The 25,673-nt window shown below is 45.6% G+C and overlaps 1 protein-coding gene across 2 annotated transcripts in view; it reads left to right on the top strand.

Annotated features, from left to right (window-relative positions):
• The window catches only part of ngfra (nerve growth factor receptor a (TNFR superfamily, member 16)), a 37,632-nt gene extending 12,493 nt beyond the window's left edge, over window positions 1-25,139 (top strand). Inside the window, exons 3-7 of one of the 2 annotated variants that reach the window (XR_013964830.1) lie at window positions 1,392-1,754; window positions 11,787-12,030; window positions 13,728-13,927; window positions 20,174-24,636; window positions 24,807-25,139. Coding sequence is in view for 1 of the 2 variants with exons in the window: in XM_080775372.1 (XP_080631498.1) it covers window positions 1,392-1,754; window positions 11,787-12,030; window positions 13,728-13,927; window positions 20,174-20,226 (860 nt within the window). In the remaining variant the exon portion in view is untranslated. Of the gene's footprint in view, window positions 1-1,391; window positions 1,755-11,786; window positions 12,031-13,727; window positions 13,928-20,173 lie in introns of both variants that reach the window. The other variant, XM_080775372.1, reaches the window with a different exon arrangement.
• Window positions 25,140-25,673: the final 534 nt, after the last annotated feature.

Raw genomic sequence — 25,673 nt, 5'->3', positions numbered from 1 at the left:
TGGAGGTCGTGGCTTCCACAGGAAAGTGCTTCGATCCCGACCGATCCCGCTATATACAAACGTTCGGACGCGCGAGTGTCGAGCGTGAATGAACAGATTGGGGTTACCCTGCCAGTCAGTGCCTGGTTCTGTCCAAACATCACTCACCAGTCACCGCACTCCGCACAATCCTGCAGTGTTAAGCCTGATTTATACCAAAAATCACACCCGTGGGAACCGAGTGGTGCAACTCCCCTCTCTCTCCCCCCCCTCCTCTCTCTCTCTCTCTCTCTCATTAGCAGGCAACAGTCTGTCAGCACTGTCTCTCTCTCTCTCTCTGTTTCTGCATGGCACAACAGCGCCCCTACTGGTACTCATTATATGATGCTCATAGTCACATGAACACATAGGTGAACACATAGGTGTACACGGATATTGCTGGTTGTAGGAGGAGTGGTTGCACCACTCAAAAATACGACACAAGTTGTCATATCATAACACGCTTTGAGCTTGTAGATATGGCTAATTTCGGAGTCACCAGACAGAGCCATGCAGTGTGACAAAGTGTATAGGCGACCTATAGGCCGTCACGCAGACTTTGCAGTGCCCGACTCCGTAGCATGCAGTGCTATACGATATCCGTAACATCCTTTTACGACTTCCTACAATGTAGCCCAAGCAACACAACACAATCCCGACCTGATGCAAAAAAACAGCACGGTTATCTCTGCATGTGTAAAGCTAATATCTATCTCATCATCGGTCTGTGCAATTAGCTCCGGGGACGTGTATTGTGTACACCTGCCCCGGCTCATTCTGTGTATGATTGAGCCTTAAGCAGTTTACTCACCGCGCTGCGCAAACACACACAGCTGGGATCAATATCGTAATGAGCCCAGCAGGCCTTTGACTCAATCCCCCCGACAAGAGCACCTTTCTTGTCCCAGAGCACGAATCACTAAGAGCCCAGTGGATCAATGTGTCCGGCCCCTCTAATGATGTGCAGTACTAAACATGATTAATGTCGTTAAAGACTCTCTCTTTTGTCCTTTTCGCTCCTCATATTCCCCCCCCCCCCCCCCCGCTCTCCTCTCCGGCTCAACCTCTCTCCAATTGCCTCCATTCTCATCTCCTTATACCTCCCTTCTAAACTCGTCCAACTTGCCTCCATTCTCATCTTCATCTCCTTATACCTCCCTTCTAAACTCGTCCAACTTGCCTCCATTCTCATCTTCATCTCCTTATACCTCCCTTCTAAACTCGTCCCCTCGCTTTCATCTTCATCTCCTTATACCTCCCTTCTAAACTCTTCCCCTCGCCTCTCTTCTCATCCTCGTCTCCTTATACCTCCCTTCTAATATACCCCTCTCCTCATCCTCGTCTCCTTTGCCATACCTTCCCCTTCGCCACAGGCGAGACCTTCTCTGAGAACTACAGCCACACGGAGACGTGCAAGCCGTGCACCATGTGCACGGGCCTGATGCGCATGCAGACGCCGTGCACCGACTCCAACGACGCCATATGCGTGTGCGACTACGGCTACTTCTTCGGCGACATGTCGGGCCGCTGCGAGCCCTGCACCGTGTGCCCGGTGGGCCAGGGCGTGCTGGCGCACTGCGACCACGGCCACGACACGCTGTGCGAGGAGTGCGTGGACGACACCTACTCGGAGCGCGAGAGCACCCTGGACCCCTGCCTGCCGTGCACCATCTGCGACGAGGGCATCGAGATAGAGGTGTCGCCGTGCACGCCCTCCGGGGACTCCGTCTGCCACAGTAAGTCACACACACGCGCACGCACACACACACACACACACACACACACACACACACACACACACACACACTAAGGATACACATGGCACCTTCTCCTCCACACAGACAACTGCCTATATAACAGCCGAAACAGAGCAGTATTTGGGAGTAAGTTGTTTGGCTTTGCTCTTTGTCATGCCAGCTATTGTTAAGCCACTCATGGTCAGTTTGTGTACATGGCCCAGGCTTCCGAATACACACACAGTCACACACACACACACACACACACACACACACACGCACACACACGCACACACACACACACACACACACACACACACACGCACATGTCCACGCACACACACATCATCTTAACAGCTTATTTGGGGGATGACATATCTATCGCAATATTGCCTCTTGGATGTGTCTCGGACAGGTCAACGAGGGTGACTGTTTAAAGAGGTTAGGGTCAGAGGGCAGCATGTGGGGGTCAGACCGTGAGATGGCAGGAAGCTGAACTAAATGCTGGGGGGTTAAAGGTCACGGGGGGGCAATAGTACATGCTGAATGTAAAGCTGTATAAACTCACCAGATCAGGATGATGGAGCTAGCATGACATTCAAGATTCAAACTTAAAAATCTCCGCTGGCATGATGTGCCTCACAGCCTCTGAGACGACTGAACTGGTTGCTGTTGAATCCGCCGCCCGGGAATTATTTAAAAAAACGTGATATTATACAAATAGAGCATGTTAATTCCATAATAGAACATGTGTGCACATTGTGCAGTGGTTGAAGCTATAGCTGCAGGTGATCTCCCTGCTCAATTCCACTATGAGGCATGTAGAGCCTGGTGGTGACTGGTAGAACACCTACTGGTTGAAACTCACAAGTGCAATATCTTCCAGGCCAAGCAGGCATTCTGTACGTCTCTCCATGATGCGGTAAAAGTTCAAATCGTGGGTAGTGTCACGGTGTGTGTCAGGTTGAGGACCCAGATGCAGAACAAGCAGGCAGGCAGGAAAAGTCCAGTATGTATTAGACAAAGAACACTTACATGGTGACGAGGCAATAGCAGGACAAAACAGGCAGGAACACACAGTGTGAGAGCAGAATGAGTCCAGTACAAACACAGGTGAGTGTCATCAGGCGACTGCAGGCTAATGACAGAAATGGAGACAGGTGTGTAACAGGGGATGAGGTGAGACAAGACAGGCAACAACTATAGGCAAAACAGGAAACACTAAGCATTTTCAAATGCTCTAAATGTATATATATAGGGCTGAAGTGGGTAATGTGTGATTTTGTAATAATAACCAAAGTTAATCAAGTTAATCAAAGGCTAATTAAAGTTTTCAAATAAATGTAGTGGAGTAAAAGTACAATAATGTGCCTCTGAGATGTAGTGGAGTAGAAGTAAAAGTACTGACGAACTGGAATACTGGAAAGACAAATAAAGTACCACAACATTGTACTTAAGTACATGTACTTGAGTAAGTTACTTTCCACCACTGCATAAATGTATCCTTTTGTAACTCTGAGTTAAAATGAACACTCAGGAAAATGAACCTGAAGATGAGCAAAGACATAAGGTTCTGTCAGGGAGCGCTTGGACGTGCCACGTCGCAACTGGACTTAACCCATTCTGACCTGAGATCAGATTCATACGAGGTTTTCCACTGGACACACACTGGTCTTGATTAACCCATTCTGACCTGAGATCAGATTCTAAAAAATGTCAGTCGTTCTTCGATTTTTCAAAAAATAGCAGACCTACAAGCTCGTAGCGCGCCACTCGGTGGCGCGCTACGAGCTTGTAGATCTGCTATTTTTCAATAGCTAAAGCATAACATGATGCTATAACACCAAAATGGGTGCCCGTTCAGAATGGGTTAAAGAATCCGTCAACACCTGCTGCAGTGTATAGTGGACACACTAGTAGCAGATGGTATAGTTGTAGATTCATGTCCTAATGCGCTGTCATACTGTACATACGAACCAGCTGGTGCTGGCCCGCAGAAACAGACTGGCTTAGACGGCACTGTCACGGCAGGAAAGAAGGAGGAGACGGCAGGTGAGGTGGGGAAATAATTGATAATTAGTCACACTGTTCCACACACGCATGCATGCACGCAGACACGCACGCATGCGCACACACAGTACAGTATGTGTGTGTGTGTAGTAGCCTACATGTGCGTGCGTGCGTGCGTGCGTGCGTGCGTGCGTGCGTGCGTGCTTGCTTCAAGAAGACAAAAAGATTGCTAAATTGCTTGGGGATAAGATGAGAGAGAGAGAGAGAGGGGGGGGGGGGGAGAGAGGGGGGGAGAGAGAGAGAGAGAGAGAGAGAGAGACAGACACAGAAATAGATGGAACAAGTGAGAGAGAAAGGAAGAAAAATGGGAAAGAGAGAGCGAGAGAAGGAATGAGAGAGAGAGAGAGAGAGAGAGGCAGGGTGATAAAGCAGTGCAATTAAGGTTTCCTCAGAACCTCTGCTGCAGCACAGTACAGACGGCACAACCAAGCGCCAAACCAAACAAACGATGAAAAACTAATGAGATAAAACAAGTGAGCAGCGAGTGTTTGATATGGCATCAGATGTTGCATGAGAGAGAGAGAGAGAGAGAGAGAGCAGTGTGTCACACAGGCCAGGGCTCTGTCACTGATCAAATCAAAACTTGCACCATATGTCTCCGTAATAACACCACCAGTGAACAGCCGGGATAGCCATCCTAGAATCCTTTGATGTACAGTATAGGGCACAGTACGGCCTTGTGTGTATAGCGCCCACCCATGGAGCTTTTCTCACCTTTGACCTGATGTGGCCGTCTCCCACCCGCGCTGCTGCTGCTGTCCAGTGTTGAGCGAGCGAGGAGGGCAGCAGCAGTGGACAGTGGACAGATAGATGGCCAGAGCAGTGAGAGAGACAGGCAGACAGGCAGGCAGGCAGACAGAAAGGCAGGCAGACAGAAAGGCAGACAGAAAGGCAGGCAGGCAGGTAGACAGAAAGGCAGGCAGACAGAAAGGCAGACAGAAAGGCAGGCAGACAGAAAGGCAGGCAGAAAGAAAGGCAGGCAGGCAGAAAGAAAGGCAGGCAGGCAGGCAGGCAGAAAGGCAGGCAGGCAGACAGAAAGGCAGGCAGGCAGACAGACAGACAGAAAGGCAGGCAGACAGAAAGGCAGGCAGGCAGACAGAAAGGCAGGCAGACAGAAAGGCAGGCAGACAGAAAGGCAGGCAGGCAGACAGACAGACATTGTGCAATCATACAGGACTCGTCTGCAGGCTGTCTCAAAGCAGAACCCTGTGTCACACATCACACGGTCACCAGAGAGAGAGAGAGAGAGGGTGTGTGTGCGTGGGGGGTTAATGGTTGTAGTCACATGTCTGTCATTGAACACCATGTTTCCACCCATGGTGGTCCACGAGGATAATTATTACTATTCTGGCCCATAGCACTTAAATTGTAAACTATTCTGTACATACGGTAGCTGTCTACGGTAGCCGTTACTTATCTCAGTACACAACTAAACTCTGGGAGTGTGACATTGACCCTTACCCCGCATTTCTCTTCTATTTCTCAGAAACTCAGAAATATTATTTATTTCTGAGTTGATTATTGATTGTTTATGTTTTTTGTCCTGTCGGCGTGTACACAGTATATGCGTACGACGCGCATGAGCATGCACACACACGCCTATGCAATGCGCAGCAAAGTTACGAAGACGTGGGGTGCATTTTTTTCCAAATGCCTTTTGTTCATATCCATCTGTCACAACGTGTCAATTACTTGTGACACGTTGACGGAGAGTGAGAGGGAAGGAGAGAGAGAGAGAGAGAGAGAGAGAGAGAGAGAGAGAGAGAGAGAGAGATCAACACAGAGGGAGAGAGACAGACCAAAAGAGAGGGAGAGAGAGACAGAGAGACAGAGAGAGAGAGAGAGCTCTGCAGCATATGTGCTGTGCTGTTTCTCTGAGCTGGACGGTCGATATGAGTCCTGGGATTTCTTCTGCTCATGCTCAGGTTTCGCTGAGTGACCTCTATGAGCACCCACACTCAACTACAGGACACACACACACACACACACACACACACACACACACACACACACACGCACACACACGGAGGGTGTCCAAATTGAACGAAGCTGATAGGATTAACGCAGTACTGTACAACATGCATGCAGTGCTCTCTTGCCAAGCACATTTAAACTCAAGCCGTGTTGTTCATTAAACTGTACAGACACGCTGCACGTGTGCGCGTCGTGTTTGATCACAAATTGAAAACACCTTTGTGCCAGAGCTCGTATAATTTCCCAAAGCACTGATCAGCTTTTTGAGTCAAGCGAGTCAGGTCTCTATATTAACTCTGTTGAACCGTGCATGTCTGCTGTTGAGTGAGAGGGAGAGAGAGAGAGAGAGAGAGGGAGGGGGAGAGGGAAAGAGAGAGAGAAAGAGAGGAGAGAGAGAGAGAGAGAGAGAGAGAGAGAGAGAGAGAGAGAACCTGACAACTGACATCGCCTCCTGTCTTCCCTCCCTCATTTCTCCCACCATTCACTGGGTCCATTGGAATGGATGGAGGGGGGGGGAGGACTATGGAATGGATGGAGGGGGGGGTGGAGGGAGGGATGAGGGAGGAGGACTATGCTGCTGCAGTGTAATTACTCCTGCTAATCAGAGCACTTTACAGCAGCGCCTCTGTTCATCCACTCCTCCATCCGCTCCCCAAGCCCCCCCCCCCCCCCCCCACCTGCTCCCCCCCATCGCAGCCCCCAACTCTGTCCCTCCCTCCCTCCCACACACACACACACACCCTATTAAAGTATCCTCCAGTCTACACACAGAAGGCAGAACACTGCCTGGAATATTTTCAAGTGCGCGCGCGTGCGCATGCTGGGGGCACGTGCGTGCGTAGTGCGTACGTATGCGTATGCGGGCGAATCATGCACACATGTGTTCATGTGTGCTTGTATGCGTGCACGTCGTCAGAGTGTCAGCAGCAGAGACAGAGGAGGAAGATAGGCCGAATTGAGACAGAGGAGAGAGTGTTTGGCAGCTGATAAAGAGGTCATTGTGCGTGTGCCGTGTGTGTGCGTGTGTGTGTGTGTGTGTGTGTGTGTGTGTGTGTGTGTGTGTGTGTGTGTGTGTGTGTGTGTGTGTGGCTGATAGGAGCTGTCCTCCACCCTGGCAACTGGCAAACAAGCCAAGAGATTGCGCTGGCTACACACACACACACACACACACACACACACACACACCCTGGGCTTAACTCCACCGTAAAGACCTTAATGGCAAATAAAAATTAAACCTAGTTTTTTTCTCCTCCACACCCACTAATAAACACATCTCCCTGCACACAGTGGTGCTCTTGTAAAAACCCTGGCATGCTTTTATGCATTTCAGGGCCGTCTTGAATTCACTTAAAACACCAATGAAAATTGTTAAAGCACCACCGCCTTGTCAGGGTTCAACTCCCGACCCACTGAGGCAAGCACAGCCTGGAGACACAGGTTTATCACCTGATCTACAGCCAGCCTATCAGAGAGAGAGAGAGAGAGAGAGAGAGAGAGAGAGACAGACAGAGATAATTTTGCTTTGGAAATGTGAACGTATGTTTTCTCATGCCAATAAAGCTCCTGGGAATTGAAATTCAATTGAAAATTGAGTGACAGAGAGATTAAGAAAAAGAGAGGGAGGGGAGGGAGGAGGTCAAAGAGAGGTGCAGAGCGAAAGAATGGAATAACATGGATTGAAAGAGAGAGAAATAATGGAAGCGAGTGATGAGAGAGAGAGAGCAAGTAACAGAAAAATAAGAGAAAGTAAAAGAGAGCATGGGAGAGTGGCATGGGGAGTGATGGAGAGAGGTGAGGCAGAGTGAGAAACAGAAACACAGAAACAAAGACTGAGAGTGAGTGAAAAAGAGCGCAAGAAAGACACACAGACAAAGAAAGAAAGAAAGAAAGAAAGAAAGCTAGACAGAAGACAGATCCGTGGTATACTGTCTGTAGCTGTGTTGAGTGTGACGTGAAGCAGACTCCCTGGAGGCTCAGGATGAGAGGAGACCGTCATAACTCACCCACTGGCTCCTACGACTACGACTGATGTATATGTCTGAGCAGTGTGAACATTCTTTGCTCCAAGGATGTGGCACTTCATGCATTATGGGCTCGTTGGAACAAAGAAATAATAATAATAATAAAATAAAATAAATCACACCCGTGTGAAGTGAGGGGCGCAGTTATCGTCATTAATCGTCATACGTCATCTCATTCCGGCCTATCACAATTTGCGTCCTCCTCACCTTCGTCTTCAATTATTTGTGTTTTCACACAATCACTCAAAGCTGGCCATGCATTGTCATTGGCATTCGATGTTTGCGTTTGCAGTTGCGCAAACACTCAAAACTGGCCATTCATTGTCAATGGCATTCGATGTTTGTGTTGGGACAATGTTTGTGTTTACACAAAGCCTCAAAGCTGGACGTAGAAGGGGATAGCGCCCCCCAAAAACAAAAAGAGAGAAGTGAGATATAAGTCACTCTGCTAGGGCAGAGAAACAGGGTTTCCATCCGTAGCGGAGGAGACCGTTTGTCTTTGACGCATTGTATATGGCAGGGCCAGACAGTCTTCACACACTGCATTCACACCTTCATACCTTTGCATACAGCATTATCCTATTTGGAAGCTCATGTTCCATCGCTAACTCCATTAGCCGGGCCCTGCATTAGCCAGATGATGTATGGTACTGCTGAGGAAACCTGACTACTTCCAAAGAAAGGTCAAGAAACGCATGTAATGCAGACACCCATAGAGTGCTCTCTCGCGAACGCTCCCTCCTTTTAGACAGACCCCGAATCAATAGCGCAGCTTTAAATAGGCCGTGCATTATTTTTGTGTTTCTAAGAATGGCATGCACATGTGCACCCGTGTTTGTCTGCTCTTTGGACGGTATTCTCTACAGTTTCAGTAAACCAATCCTTCCCTGGGAGACGGTGTAGGAATGCCCCGTCATTGTGAAGGAAACGGCCCGGGCAAACGAATGGCTCTGGGGGGGGGGAGCAGCAGAACCCTGCAAAAGCAGTACGTCCACATCCTGTAGTGTGGATAGTCCATCAAGGTCCCGTCGGATCCTTTCAATATGCAATCAATATGCAAATGATGCAACAAATCAATGTGACGAAACCTGACAATCTGCCTCGTCAGTGAAAAGACTTTGCATGCTTATAGTGTCCAAAGCCTTATATTGGATGTTATATGGTACCCCAACTTTCAGCAGCTGTCACAAAGTTTCCCAAGGGAGTTGGGTTGGAACAAATTTACATGTGATTGTAGACTCCTTTATGAACACATTTTGTGAAGAAAGCTATAGTGGTAAGCATTTTCTTTTGTTGCAGATTTGCCACACATTTAGCAAATGTTCTCCAACTAGTAGTTGAGTTTGTTTTGCACCCTTATGGATCCAATTGTTCACTCTCAAGAGTTAAATGAACACTGAAGATTTTACTGTGCAATCACACAGCTGATATACAGTAGACACTGCAGGACGACCACCCCATTATGGGTGGGATAGAGGCGAGCGCCCCCAGTCCAGTCTATACCGTAGTAACCTTGGCCATGGCGTGAGCCCCTCAGAGTCTCCACAGGGTTAAGCCCATATGTGAGCCAGTAAGAATCCACCGTGGAGCAGCGACAGGGCGCCAGCCGTGGGTTGATTCAGCTTGGAGATTACTGGCTCACGTCTTGACTCTGAACCGGTGCCATGCAACTAGGATTCATTCCCACCAGGAAGTTTTGGTTTGGCCGGATAGGCCTGTTCTATACTCTGGGCTGATGTGTTGTATCATGGCCTCAGGGGGGAAATGGAAAAAATATGCAGACTGTATGCTTTCTTATATACGCGTGTAGCACGATCCTTTCACTGTTCCTTTATACAAAAGCGGGGCAGCTAGACTGAATGGACTTGGGTATGGGGGGTGTCTGTTAGACATATTAAAAGCCCCCCGACATGCGTGGCCGGTTACAACTAAACCCGCGGTGGGTTAAAACCAAACAATGGCTCCCGACATGCGTGGCAGGTCACAACTAACCCGTGGCAAGGTTAAAACTAACATGTTGCTTCACAACGTCTAGTTTCGGGTTTTGGGTGTCGGACTCATGACTGTATAGGACTGTTAGTACTGTACGTCAGACCAAACACACGTGCACTCCTTGGATATTATAAGACACCTATGATAGCCATGAACAGATAAACTGCTTCTTGTTGTGCAACCGTCGTCAGGGTTGGGCATGTGTCCCGGCAACATGGAAAATTACCCCGGGATCATTAATGCGGTTGACGCACTGTAGGAAGAGGAAATGGGACAATTTATGAAGATGACTTGTTCTTCACAAGCGTAGCCGTGACAGAAACCAGAGCCTTCCAGTAGCACAGCGCTGTTCCCGCTCTCCTCCTCCTGTCCTCGGCTAAAGGGGGAGGCTCAGTAGTATACAGTGACCTCTCTAAAGCCCCAGACTTTGTACTACACGCATCCACATGGCCACGGTGTCACGACGAATACATCACAGTTTCACTAGGAAACAGATGAGGACACACAGTGCAAGATGCATGCTGCGCACACAGGACGCCAATTGAGTTCTGTTCTTTGACTATATAGAAGTGTCTATTTGTATACGTCTCTAAATGTTATGATGAATTGAACAAGGTGGACCGACCCTCTTGTAAACAAGTGTAATGCTTAATTGGGTCGTCCACAGTCACAGTCAACAGTCTTTGTATTGAGTTTGTGCTTGAAATGTACTGCAATTCTGCAAAATATAAATATTTCAATCAATCAATCAAAGTGAGTGACTGACTGACTGACTGAAAGATCACATATCTATCTACACCCCCCCCCCCCCCACACACACACACACACACACACACACACACACACACACACACACACACACACACACGCACACACTTCAAGGATGCATTCCTCCTCTTGCTCTCCAAATAGCCGTCTCAGCGCCAGAACCCATCTGCCTATTAGAAACAGCCGTCACATGTGTATTGTGTATCAGAGACATCTGGCCAGGGACGTGGCAAACACAACCACCCTGTCAGGACAAGGGGGAGGAACACACACACAGCATCACTGGAGACGTGCCGACCGCAGCGAACCAATCAAGTGTGACGGAAGAAGGAGTCGCACAGTCGCATAGGGCTATAATACCACGACGCAAAGCAACTATATTACAACGTTTACCAATGTTTTGACATCGTTCGGGGCATTGATATAAGACCCTGTGAGACAAGCCGTCATAACTAAGACGCATACTGTACTTAAAGTACTAACAGTACTAGTACTATAGTACTGTATATGAAAGTATATCTCTCTTCATTTATAACGCCACATAATTTATTTGTCTCTCCCAAGGCTGGAATAATTAATCTCTGTCACTACAGCTGCCAAGTAGCATCTGTTGTGACCATAATATACGGCATTGTCTCTCATCTGAACACATGATGTTCAGCTGGGTGTGTATAGCGAGGAATTCCTAGGCTCTGCGCACATACAGCGTGTATGTATGGGCAGCCCTATAATCTCCCACGACTCAAATTCACCAAGATATAAGACAGATAAATAAGACATTTGAAGGACGGAACTTCATAACATTACCTTATAAGTATTCCGTTTATTCTTTATTCAAAACACCCCAAAGAATTTTGCTCCATCCCTTATGTTGGTGATCTAACTGATCTCAGAAGTCAGTTCCTAGTCTAATACACTATATTCTACCCTGGCTGTTTGTTTCTGCTGGTGGTGAACATCTGTGTATAGGTTATACAAAAGTGTGATATGTGGTTTGAATCTACTGTAATCTATTGTAACTGTATGTATTTTTAGTTACATCACCATTATTACGGTTGGAATTAGATTCGACCGATTACCGAAAACGTACACATAGAATTAAGTAAACAGATCTTTCTATCCGCTACCATTTATTTTTTGCAAAAGATGAACTTCTACGAGACGCAATTGTCTCATTGGCGTTCTCCTCTCTTCTACTCCCAAACAGATCCTCTGCTGCCGACGTACACCTCTCCCATGGACCTCAGCCCGTCACCTCCCTCCTTCACGGAGAGCGAGTTCCTCCCCGACGGCTCCAACAGCCCACCGCCCGCCGGGGGCGACACAACCACCGCTAGCCCCGGCTCCCCTCGCTTCCTCGGCCACGGCTTCAACGAAAACCTGATCCCCATCTACTGCTCCATCCTGGCCGCTGTGGTCGTGGGCCTGGTGGCGTACATTGTCTTCAAGAGGTCAGTTTAAAGGAGAAACGGTGGGGGGGGGGGGAGAGATGTGGCTCAGCACATGTGTGTGTGTGTGTGTGTGTGTGTGTGTGGCTGACTCCTGCATCTCTCATGTGGCTATACGGTGGAGCGGGTAATATAAGACACGGGGGTTGAATAGTGAAGAGGCTGCATGTCTGCCGTGGAGGGTGTTGTTGGTAAAGACTGATGTAGCCCCGGGCTAAAGAAGGCCACAGTCACGGTACGGCTCTGAGAAGCAGATGCCCTGTGAAATACTCTGGCCTGTCCTGGTTGAGGGGGCGAAACCTTGACCCAGTTCCACCACCACATGAATAGACTCTGAAACTGAAAATACACCACAATGCTTCTGTTTGGTTTGGCTTTGTTGAAACACAGAAGGTTGCAACACTTGAGAGCACAATAAACACACATATAATGTACATGCACAAAGACAGACATATACACACACTCACCCATGCATGTAGTCATGCAGAGACACACAAGGACAGTGCACAGGCTTCAAACACAGCGTAGCAAGTAAACAAGTTCAGGATGACCATTGATTGCTTGAAAAATGCTGACCAGGGTGAAATTTGAGAGCTATATTTATCAAGCCCCTGCATCACGCAATGTTCCTCACATCTGGATAATTCCCCACTCGTATTTATTTCCGTGTATAAACATATTGCAGATTTGTTAGAACGTTCACCGTATGTCATTGGGAGTATTATTGTCGACGTATGCTCATCCACATAATACCTCATGAAAAATTGAACTATTTAACTGTCATGCATTTCTTCACTATTTATTTTAACCAATTAAAACCGGGAAAGCATCTGTGTCATTTTAGATTTTAATGAAAAAAAAATAGTCTACCTATAGTCCCCGATTATAATACGACGATAATACGACACGCGTTTTTTATATTCAGCACAATAGGGTATTTGTATTGTTTCTGCATGTTAGCTTTAGGACAGTGAAGAGAGAGAGTATGTACAATGGAGGGTTGGTCGTGTGCATGGTCAGTGCAGTATATGTGGCGGAACCACCACCCCATATATCGCTGTTCTTATTCAGTATTTTAGCCGTGACGTGAGCGCCCCCTTCAGAGATATTTCCGGGTCCTACTTTTGTGTCCCCACTCCCCATGGAGTTATACTGTGGCGCTCCGTCGGACTAAATCTGAGACGAAAACAACCACGAAAGTCTCATTTTACCGCTTTCCTCGCAACAACAAAGCTGCTGCTCTCCCAAATCTGGCTGTGACAGGCCGTCTGCCCCACACGGAATACTATCGCCATTTTATTTCATTGTGTCAACTAAATCCTCATTAATTGCAAACTAGATTCAACAAACTCAAGCCTGCACACATTCTAAATATGCCCCCGAAATATTGTACACTGAGCAAATGGACTATGTTGTTACCACCTTCAATAATAATGATAATAGTTTTTATTGTCTCCACATCATATATTTTCTTTGTCATGGACACTTGTACAAAACATTAATAATTCTACTCGAGTTGGAAGCATTTTAACCCTCAATGGCTTCCTTTCTGAAAAATAACGTCATTGTAAAAAGACTCACGCGTTTAGATATTCTATTTACAATGAGATGCGGACGGGAGCTAGCTGGTGCCACTTGGACCCGGACGTAAGGTATAGCACTACAAAATGCCTAACTATTCTGCATAACACCCTCGTCAGGTGGAACAGCTGTAAGCAGAACAAACAGGCGGCCAACAACCGCGCGGCCACCGCCGCCAATCAGACGGTGACCCCGGAGGGCGAGAAGCTCCACAGCGACAGCGGCATCTCAGTGGACAGCCAGAGTCTGCAGGAGCATCTGCAGGCCCAGGCTCAGGTCCAGGCTCCACCGTCACGCTCCCACACACAGGAGCAGATAGGTACGTAAGCCTTTTTCATAATGTCTGTTGACAACTATAGCCTGGAACTCACCTAAATGCTTTCTGTATGGCATCATAGGCAGCTCCCGGCAGGATCCGCCGGGAGAAACTGTGCGCAGCTGCTGGACATGAGACTAATTAATTAGAGCGACAGAGAGAGAGAGAGAGAGAGAGAGAGAGAGAGAGAGAGAGAGAGTGTGTGTGTGTGTGTGTGTGTGTGTGTACGGGTGTGCGTGTGTGCGTCAATTTTACAAAGGTGCAGACGATCAGAAATCAGTAGAGAGTGATCGACGTTTGCGCTACTCTATGCCAAATTGAAGTGGACTCGGACCCAGACTTTTCTTTTCTCCCTGGAAATAAAAACGTCTGGGTTTCCGAGGCTAGTTGACAACGGTGTCGTGGGGGCGACAAAGATTATACTGTGGATTGTCCAAAGAAAAAACAAGGGGTTTTCCCCTCATTTTAAAATAAACAATATTATATACACTTATATATACACATATTTTTTACGTGAATCTGTAAAAGAAAAAAGAAAGAAAAAGAAAGACAAAAAATCTTCCTTTTTTTCTTTGAGAATCCATTATTTTTGTTGGCAGACACTGTCGACAGACACTTGTCTGAGCAGTGTTAAAACAGCCTTAAAAGGTGACATTTTAATGCCTGTGGCTGTCAAGAACCTGACCTTCTGACACATACTGCTCACCAGATATGTGGGGCCATAATGCCAGTGTGATATTTTTGTCAACACATACAGTATTTAAATGATATATTGTACAACAGCCTTAAAAGGTGACATTTTAATGCCTGTGGCTGTCAAGAACCTGACCTCCTGACACTATACTGCTCACCAGATATGTGGGCCATAATGCCAGTGTGATATTTTTGTCACCACATACAGTATTTAAATGATATATTGCCTATTGCCTGTGTGGGAGATTTGTGAGATTAGTCGGGTAGTTTTGTAAAGATGGCAGATGTCTACAGTATGTATATATTTGCCTTTATATAAGTGACTAAACTCAAAGCTTGACATATTATTATTAGAATGAAGGGCTATAATAAGGGCCTATAGTTGGCAGCGTTTCTTGGTCTATTCCAGTGTATGTATCAAATGGATAACATGTAAAGAATGTAGCTACACATGTTTCATCTATATTTACATCTAGTGTGTGTATTTACATCTAGTGTGTGGAGTAGGACGTATTTAGGGTGTAAGCATATCCTTATGTCAATAGAGCGCTGCAAGGCAGGCAAGCCCTTGTAAGTTGATTGCTGTGATGTAAGGTCTGGACTGTAAGGTTAATGTTGACACAAACAGCTTAAACAGATTAATTCATTTCCAAGATGGACGGTGAAAGCAGAACTGCGCTTCTGAAAAAGTCATAAAGACTCTAATAGATGATCATAATACTGTATATATTTTGGGCTATAGTTCCACCCAAATGATTCTCGTTGTTTTTGTCTTTGTGAGAATAATAAGCTACGTAACATCCAGCTGTAAATTCCGGCACAGGGATGGCAAACAATGCTTTGTGCTGTTGCTGCTATTTTCCTCACCTAGTTTTATTTTATTTTTTTAATATGTTTTTTATCCCACGATTTTGTAACCCATTTCTCACCCCTGTGTCAATATCTAATGTGATCCTGGGCTCCACCAACCTAGTCCCCATATATGGGGGACAAGGGGAGAGCAACGGACTTGAACTCATGATTCCTTCATGCCTGAGTGTCCAAGTTGCTCCTTTACACCTGACAGTTTCCCTGGTTGGACGTAGCGCGTGGAAGGAACACGTTATTCCAACTAGTTCCTTTCCCCTCCATCAGGCGCCCCGGCTGGCCAGGGGGAGGCAGTTTAGTGACCAGGATTACTGCATATTTTTTGTGAGGGTACCTACCCTAGGGGACACGGGGAGAACATGCAAACTCCACACAGAAAGGCCCTTTCGCCAACCCCGCCTTCGGGTATGGGCACTGACGACGCGGAGGAGGAAACACGCCGCCAGCACCCACAGCGTCCCGAGCGGGAATCGAACCCAGGACCTTAGCAAAGTTAGCAGTGAGGCGACAGCACTACCAACTGTGCCACCGTGCCCCCTCTGGGTTTTAGTGTCCTATACTCTCATCCACTAAAACAATATCGAGTCTGCTGTTCACGATCTGCCTGAATCCATGTGAACAGAGCGTAAACCCGTCAATAAGTTGTAATAAGAGAAGAACAGCAGACGAGAGAACAAAAGCATGTACTTCAGGAATCTGACGTATGTGAACTTTTAATAATAATAATAATAATAATGTATTATTATTATGTTATTATTTGGGAAATGTTCCGCTATAGTGGCACATCCAAAATATGGATGCCAGGTTGAAAGTGGTTGCAGAGAAACAGGACTGACTCTTACAAAGACAATGAAGAGGTTCTTCAAAGTCAGAGTTCCACCATCCTTCATTCAATCTCTTTCTCTATTCTCTATTCTACACTTTTGAGAGCCTTGAAGATATTTATTAGTGTGCTAAGCAAGTTCTGATGTGGATCTTGCTATGGTGTCAGATACCAGTTTCTTGGTGTGGGAAAAAAAAATCCTTTTCCTTTTGATAGATGAATGGAAAGAAATTAGAATAAAAAGCCAGTGGAATAATGAATAAAGAAATGCATTCTTTCTCACGGACTGGTTTATTGCGAGGATGACAGTCCCTTTATGTCCAAAATCTTTTTTGTCTCATTGGCTCATTAGCTGGTGTTGTGAGATGGAATTCAGGCCAACTGTCTTTTAAAATCGGATCCGGCATCAACGTTAAATGGGTGCTAATTAGCTTTAGCACTATCTGCTTGTGCGGAAGCCATTAAAAAAACAGCCACTGCTCCCATGCTGTGGGCTATAGTCCTGCGCAGCTAATGGAGACTTGTTAAAATACCCAAGGGGGTGAGAATATGCACAATAACTCCATAATAATCATACGGGTTTCCTGTTTGAAATGAACCATGTTTTACTCAGGCCAAAATAATTGGAACACCTGTTGTCAAAACAGTCGGACAAGCTTTTAAAATAGAATAATAGAGTGATAAAAAAATGCCCATCGAGTGGGAGTTCATAGCAAGGCACACCAGCGGATAAGAACTGCTGGTGCATGCAGAAGACCTTTTTAAAAGGATCAATTTGTCTTTTCGACACATATTGACGCATATTGAGTGTTTAACATTTAAACAAGGCTCTAACCCCTCATCCGTTGGACAGCCCCTGGAGCCACAGAAACTCTGTCAAACAACCAATTGGAGGTGAAAGGTGAAAAGATAGGACTATGACACTGATCTCAGTCAAACAACGTCTCTGTGTATACATGAGCAGACAGCACAGAACGACAGCTTGTGTTGTATATAGTATGCCCCCCCCCCCCATGTGTACATTTTGATTCTATAAGTGAATCAGCAGGGTGGCTTTGGATGCAATCAGCGTTTCCAGTTAATGTTGATGGTGAAAAGACTAGAAGGTCACCATCAGAGACTTGTCGTTGTTGTCATGGGGACCTTATTCCTGCCCTTGACAGGAGGGCTTGATACACGTTGTGTTGCCAGTCTACAAACTCACAATGCATCTCGCTGTGACAGACACGTTGTGAGCTTGTAGATATAGGCTAGATATATTTTCCAGTCTTCCTTACTATACTGGCACACAACTCAACATAATTAAAAATGTGTGTGTGTGTGTGTGTGTGTGTGTGTGTGTGTGTGTGTGTGTGTGTGTGTGTGTGTGTGTGTGTGTGTGTGTGTGTGTGTGTGTCTGTGTGTGCGCGTGTGCTCACGCGAGTAAGTCAGGAAGTGTTCCATATATTCCAACGCTGCAGTGTCAGTGTGTGAGCGATGAAGAAGAGGGGATGTGGGAGATCTAAACAGGAAGGAAGGAAGGAAGGAGAAGAGTGTGGCGGGCACTGGACAGAATCAATGTGGACACGGAGAGGACCTGTAGACCACAGCGATGTCAATATGCACTTATAAAACAGTGTGTTATGAAAGAATGAAAGAAAGGAGAGAGCGAGAGAGAGAGAGAGAGAGAGAGAGAGAGAGAGATAGATAGAGATATGGGATGGATGGTTGGTTGGACGGAGAGCTAGAGAGCGGATGGCGAGGTTAGGGAGGTAGGGAATAGGGATTAAGAGCATGAGAATGGAGGGAGGGGTATATTGATGAATGAAGGAACAGAGTGAGGGAGGGAGTGAGGGATATGAATGCAGACCATGTTTCTGCACACAAGCTAGAAACCCTGGCATGATGACGTCATGCTGCAATTCAGTCAACAAAATGAGACCCTTGAACTTTACACACGTTAAAGTCGTGAAATCATAGAGTGTAACAAGACATTCATTCCATTTTTAAACTCTCATTTAAATTAACACCGAAGACTTATAACTGCACAGTGGTGCTCTTGTATATGCGAGACCTGTGTGTCCCTGCTTTGCAACAGGGATGCAGTGATCAAGACCAGAAAAACAAACCAGTGCAGCCTGGAGGTCAAAAACAACCACTGCATTCCATTGCAGGCGTTTCCATGGCATCGCTCAATGGAAGACAGGTTGCGGGGTTTCTGTCAAAAGAGAGCATTTTGTCTCCGGTCCTTATCCTGCTAATGATTCCAGTTTAGCTGGTTGGGACGAGAGAGTACAACCCCACGGGGCCCCCTACAGGGAAGAGTGTGGCAAATAAATAGGGGGTTCCACACAGCGCTTTCGTGCAGAGGGCATTCAAATAGCGTACGTAGGCATTTGCAGTGTTGGGGAAGTTACTTTGAAAGCGTAGCTTGTAAAGCTACAAGTAGCTCACCATGGCAGTAGCTTGATCAAGCTACATAGCTACCCCTGGAGAAATGTAGCTTGTAAAGCTACAGCTACATGGAAAAAGTAGCTCAGCTACTTTTTATTTTTCAGCGTTAAATTGAGAATGTACGGTGCAATATGCGGTGCATACGAAACAAAATATAATATCCTACAAAAAAGTCACATGCCACGATGCCAGCTGAAATATGCCTCTCAACGGTTTTATTTAAAAAAAAAAGACTTAGAGACTTACACAAATAAAAGAGGATCTGTTGAGGATACTGTGTGTTATACATGGCATTTGATCGTCAATGTTAACACATCTTAACTGTAAAAAAAGAGACCCTTGTATAATGAGATAACTACACCTACATTATAACTAAACAACTGTTACATGATGACATTTGATCGTCAACATTTGAAGACCCCTGTTCTAGACAGATTTTCCCCCATTAAAGAAAGGATAAAACAATTAGAGGCAGCTGTTGGCTTGTCAAGAGCTGACATGCCCTCAAAGCAATCAGAAAAAGGAACAGTCCTTGATTTTTCAAAGGGGGTTCTAGTACAAGAATTAACAAAATGAATATATTTATTTCATGTTATTGCCCAAAATTGTAGCTTGTAACTTGAGTAGCTAAGCTACCAAAAATGACCCAAAAAGTAGCTGAGCTACTTGACGAGGTACACCAATATGAATGTAGCTAAGCTACCACAAGCTACAGCAAAATGTAGCTAAGCTACGTAGCTCAGCTACATGTAGCTTAATACTCCCCAACACTGGGCATTTGCTTAGAGGACAGAAACAGGCTTGTGAGCAGAAGGTTGCTTAGAAAATCTTGTACGCGCACGCACGCATAAGAGCACACACGAACACACACGAACACACACACACACACACACACACACACACACACACACACACACACACACACACACACACAGAGTTTAAAGTAAAAATGTGGTTAAATTCGTTTTTGTGCATATAGTTCCCATCGTGTCATTTTACAGGAAATACAGAAAGGGAAGAATAGAGAGAGGGGATCAAGGAGGAAAGAAGTAGGTTTTCGTGCTTTTACCACAAAAAGTAAAGGGTTTCAGATGATTATTAGAAGCTTGTTGGGTTTCTCTTATCTTATTTACTATTTACAGGCTGTTGTACAGCTGTACAACCAAAGGGAAGAATGTTGCCTCCTTCAACAAATATTCTCTTGTACCGGCGAACAGATCGACAGTGTGTATTTCATTACACTTGTACACAGTGACATTGTAAACAAATCGACCAAGAAGGTCATTTGGTTGTATATACATTAATTGTTCTCTTAAATGAAAACATCGAGTCTATACTGACTGCGGCGACCGCTGCAATTTTAACACAACAAATGGTCTCGTGAACATGACACTTTATCTGTCTCTCTCTCTCTCTCTCTCTCTCTCTTCTAGTGGTGAGGGTGGACGGGGCCCCCCAGCCTGGCACTATTCCTCATGGAGTCTGATGAAGAGGAGGAGTCGATGAAGACATGGGAGAGGAGAGGAACAGTATAGTGTGTATAGCTGTGGACTCATTGGAGATGACGATGATGGGGGACGCATGTAACACGAACTGACTGGACAATAAATCAGGATGTCACCCGTTGTCACGGCTGAAGTGGCCAAATGGGGGGCAGGTGGCCTGGAAAAATGTGCACCTCTCCCTGTAGGGACTAGTGCAGGGACCTCCCAGCGATGGACTAACCCTGGGCAAACCACAGTCTGACTCTTTATGTGTGCGCGTGTGTGTGTGTGCAGGGGGTGCGCACGTGTGTGTGTGTGTGTCAGGGGGTGCGTACGTGCATCCGTGTGTGTGTGTGTGTTTGTTGTTCCGTGTTTGTTTGTGCTTGGATACAACCTCTATGGCAATATCAACCACCAACTACTGTATATCACTCAATCTTGCAGAGCTGCAGATATCCCATCCGTCACAAAACCTCCCAATCCAATGAATATTCCAGTCGCACACAGTGTACTGTACTGTATACGTATACAGTATAGTGCTGACGCTCAGCGCCAAGCTTCATGTCCTTGGACCCCCTTTTCTTTACTGTCCGTTGTGTCTCACACAAGCCATGACATGTCTGTGCCTAAAAGGTTAAAATAGGAAGAACGTTTATCTTGCGTTTTGTGTGTGCGTGTTCACTCTGTCTCTCTATCACTTTCTACCACTCTGTGTACCCTCTGCTGGGTGCCACCAGTGTGTGTGTCCCACAGAGGCGCAGACAGACCCCGCACTCTAAAATACAGAGTGTCCATTTATCCCTTTGTTTCCCCCGAGATGGTATACTGACGGAACTGAAGTAGGCGTTATAGCTATTTGCACACTCTCAAGAGTTCAATTAACGCTCAGGATTTGTTTTCTTCCCCCAACAGCTCACACATCTCCTCTCTCTCTGTCTGTGTCTGTCAGAAAGCGCACCGCTGTTTCCCATGATGCAAAAACTCAGTGGGGGTTGAGATATGAGTCACCCTGAACCTCTGAACAGCGCCAGTCGTCTCCCATCCTTTTTTTTGTATTATTTAACACGGGTATACTGTATTTCATTACCCCAGCATCTCAAAAAATGCTTAGGTCATTGGTTTTTAGATCTCCCGTATATATACCGAGCGTCAGAGTGTGACTCATATTTTGGCTCTACATAAAACATGGAGGCAGATTCCCATAGTTCTGTCTGGCCACATCCTGTTTTTGTGTTTCTTCCCCCCCCCCCCCCCCCCCCCCCCCTCCAACAAAGACACGTCTTCTTCCTCTCCTCAGTCTCTGCTGCCCCTTCCCGCACACGGACACACACACACACACACACACACACACACACACACACGCACAGACATCACACATCTAACACGGACGGACCCTCGACTGTAATCCCAGGGATTGTGTTTCTGTAATTCAAAGCAGTTGATATAGAATGTAACAGATCCAAATGTTTCGCTTCCCCGTGTTTGTGGCGGTCCATTAAGAGCCTCTTTTTTTGTGGTTTGAGTTACACAGCTGACTCAGGAGGGTGGCTCCATGGCCCCCCAGGGAGCCATGGGGGCGATGCAATATGAGTCGCGGAAATATCTCGGGACCGCTAAGCTGCAGAACTCTGCTGAGTCACAGAGCAGTCCCTGCCCCTCTAAAAATGAAGTAATAACGTCATCACAGCAGTGATGCAGGAGCTGATGGAGAATGTTTACAGAAAGGCAGCCCCGGATTTAGAAAAATGACCATAGGATCCGCCACAACAGTGGTTCTCTAACTTTTTTTTTAAATTTACAGGACACCCAGTTTGATATGCATTACGAGGACCAAGGACCCCCCCCACCATAACTCTGAGAATGTACACATGGTCCCTTCGGGTCCATATTCAGTTACATTTTTACACTCTCAGAGTTACAGATACGTTATAGGGATCATATTTGGTTCCTAACTATCAATAATTTAGCATGGGGATCCCCTGGAATGCCCCTTGAGGACCCCTGTGGGTCCCCAGACTCCACTTTTGACAACCACATGCTTTAAGTCATCACACTTCACGAGTGGAAACATGGGATATTCCTGCGCCATTCCTGCGGCAACACGCTCCCCCCCCCCCCCCCCCCCCTTCCCCCACCACCACCACTAACCCAAACACAGACACACACACACTAAGACAGGAACATGCACGCGAGCACAGACACACAGTGACACTTATATACAGATCTGTCTGCATGGATAAGAGCCTGAAAAACAAGTGTTGAGCCACTAATGCATGGGCAGCGTCAACACAGCTGGGCCCATTAAAGAGATATGCCCTCCTGACAGGCAGGTAGTAATTACCTCAGGGTTATACTTTCAGCTTCATTTACCCCCTGCCCTGCCCCGGCGCTCGGCTCGCCTCGCCTCGCCTCGCCTCTCATCCGGAATAATTGGCCATGTTCTGGACAGCAGAGGGGTGTGGGATATGCGTGTGTGTGTGTGTGTGTGTGTGTGTGTGTGTGTGTGTGTGGGGGGGGGGTCTCTTAACTGTGTCCGAGGCCATTTACTGTTCCTCCATGGCGACACGAAAGCACTCGTCGTGGGGAACCTTTTGGTCACCTGGTATAATTTGGTCGTCACACCCCCCCCCCCCCTCAATGGCATGCAGTGAGGCAGTATAGGCACAGTAGTAGGCATACTAAATATCCTGTAAGAAATATAATTATGGTAGCTGAGCTTTGATTGTATTGCTTTTACGCTGGATTCCAGTCCTATACAGTAGGGGGGGGCACTACACGCTTTCTCAGGGTCCCTCTAGACGTGGCTTGAGTAGAAGCTGTCCACAAATCTCTAGAGGTTTTTAGACAGAAGTGTTAAACAGTAGGTAGGTACAGATGTAAAAAAAAACTGCCAAAGTGTTAACCTTATATGTAATGTTCACAAATATAGGAAGAAGAGTTGGAAATACATTATAGGCCAGAGGGATGGTGTATACGGATCGAGGCACAATTGATAAAATCCATCATTTGTTCCAATCAAATTAAGACCATAGTGTGGTATAGAAATTAGCTGAGGAGAAGACTCGGTTGTTTGTCAGAATAAAGAGTTTGTAAAGATGATTGAGCAATTATAGACAGACAAGAATGATCAGAAAGAGACACAGTAATATCCTCAGGGTGAATTTATCAATGTATAACTTGAGTGGAACCAAATGGAACTTTATGGGTTAATTTGATTCCATGTTGTACCCTCTCAGATTAAAACGAACACTGAGGATTTTACTGTGCAGGAGGAGAGAGAGAGAGAGAGAGAGAGAGAGAGAGAGAGAGAGAGAGAGAGAATCATATTGGGCTGAATGCTGCAGGGATGGGTCACCCATTGAAGCTCTGAAGCTTTTGGATGCTTTTGAATGTGATTCATATGAATTACCAATTAGGTTTGAAGGTTTGCGAGTGTCACGTGCGGCAAGGACATGTGACCACTCTTTGTGACACATGACGCACACACGTGCGTGCACACACACACACACACACACACACACACACACACACACACACACACACACACACACACACACACACAGTGAGGCTATGATTCACACTTGTATTGACAGCCGGTATGATTCATCGCGTGACAGACAGGATGCTGGTACAGTATATAAATGTGCAGAATGTTGATTACAAAAATAACTAAGTCCTTAACACTGACTGCGTGTCCCTCCAGGCAGCAGACAGTCAGCCTTCAGTGTCACACAGCTACAGTGATTGGTCAGTGTCACACAGCTACAGTGATTGGTCAGTGTCACACTGCAGCTACAGTGATTGGTCTTATTCTGTTTGCTACTATACGTCATTTACACTTAACCACATGGTCATGTCGCCAATCATGTTCAACTACCCTAAAAAAAAATAACAAAGGAAACACAACGCATCAGAAATGCTTAAAAAACAAGGCATACATTGTAGGAATGTAAAACTCGGTTGCAAACAGAGATATGCAACATACATACAGTATTCAAGGATAAGGTTGAATTTCTTTCCTCGTCCTCATAAAGTTTTGTTTGTTAAAATGTGTTCAAGTTTAGTTTAGTTTTTTATTATGAATAGTATTACAGTCAGTATTTTGTTCTCTGCATTTTGTAGCACTTACTACGGTGTAATATGAACACACTCAAAGAGTGTGACACAGTTCAAGTGCCTGTGTACAGTTTCAGGTTGTCTTTAATTTCATGTTTGATTTTTTTTCTTACTGTAGGTTTGATTTTTTTCTCATGTTTTTTTTCTCCATGTATCTCTTTGACATTTTGAGTGCAAATGAAGGTTTTAAGGAAACAGTCCCTCCCAGGGTGAGAAAGATAACTTGGGACTTGCTGTGTGAACATAACATGAATGCAATATGCATTCGACACCACCAGAGACTAACAATTGTTACTGTAGTCTACTTATATTTTTCCTAACATGGCAAAACATGCTGGTGTCACTGATGCGATATGATAATATGTCGCCATCCCATGCTGAAAATAGAAGATCTATACAAGCTAATACCATGTGATGAGACGCGTTATGAGGTGGCACATTGGCTAGTTTTGGCATGGGACGCTAGTGTCACATGACAAAAGAACAATTACATTATATAAAGTGCATGGTACAGTATCATTCAGTTTCATCATGTACAATCAATGTACTTCCTCATCAGTATACTGACAGGACCTATATGAAATGAAGACAATGACAAAGTTCACTGTGATTCTCTATGACGTGATCAAAAACTAGATTTCAAACCCTGCTTCCCAAAAATCTGAATGTTACCTGTACTTACCTACTAATGTAAATTGCATTGTGTAAATGTGAATTTCTTAGAGTTGTTACGAGATACAAATATGCTACAAAATGTACAAAAAAAAAAACTGAGCAAAGGAAATGACTATAACACAATAAAGAGAAATGTCATTGCAAACTTGGCAAATTATTTAGCTTTATATTGACTACAGCTGGAGAGATGATTCTAGAGAAATGTGATGACATAGTACAAACACAGGCCATAACTCAAGTTTTAAGTACTGCAGTTTAACAATGGTTTCACTTACTTTAAACGTAAGTCATATGGTCACTTGGGTAAAAGGTCGAGGGGTTAATGGCACAGCCCCTATTCCACAGATATTGTGCAATATGGGCTATATGTCTTGATAAAAGGAATTTAAGGAGGGTATTTTTAAATCCCTAGAGCTGGAACATACTCAAAATGTCAAGGCATATCCAGAATACACAATAAAATCATACACTGAGGAGGTTTACTGTGTAAGCTACATATTGTAGCTATAGCCTATAGGCCATATTTTATTCTCAAGGAAGTCTCAAAAAACGTTCACTTTTAAAAAAATAAAACATCCCAAAGTATTTTGTGAGAACAACCTCAAGCAAATGAAAATGAAATGTTGAAGCCACAAAGTGTGTGGAAGCGATAGCCAAA

Source organism: Protomyctophum bolini, assembly GCF_963924005.1.
Source record: "Protomyctophum bolini genome assembly, chromosome: 11".
In the NCBI taxonomy this organism is placed as follows: Eukaryota; Metazoa; Chordata; class Actinopteri; order Myctophiformes; family Myctophidae; genus Protomyctophum; species Protomyctophum bolini.
Note: the sequence above shows the minus strand (reverse complement) of the source record. Positions and strands in the feature narration are given on the sequence as shown.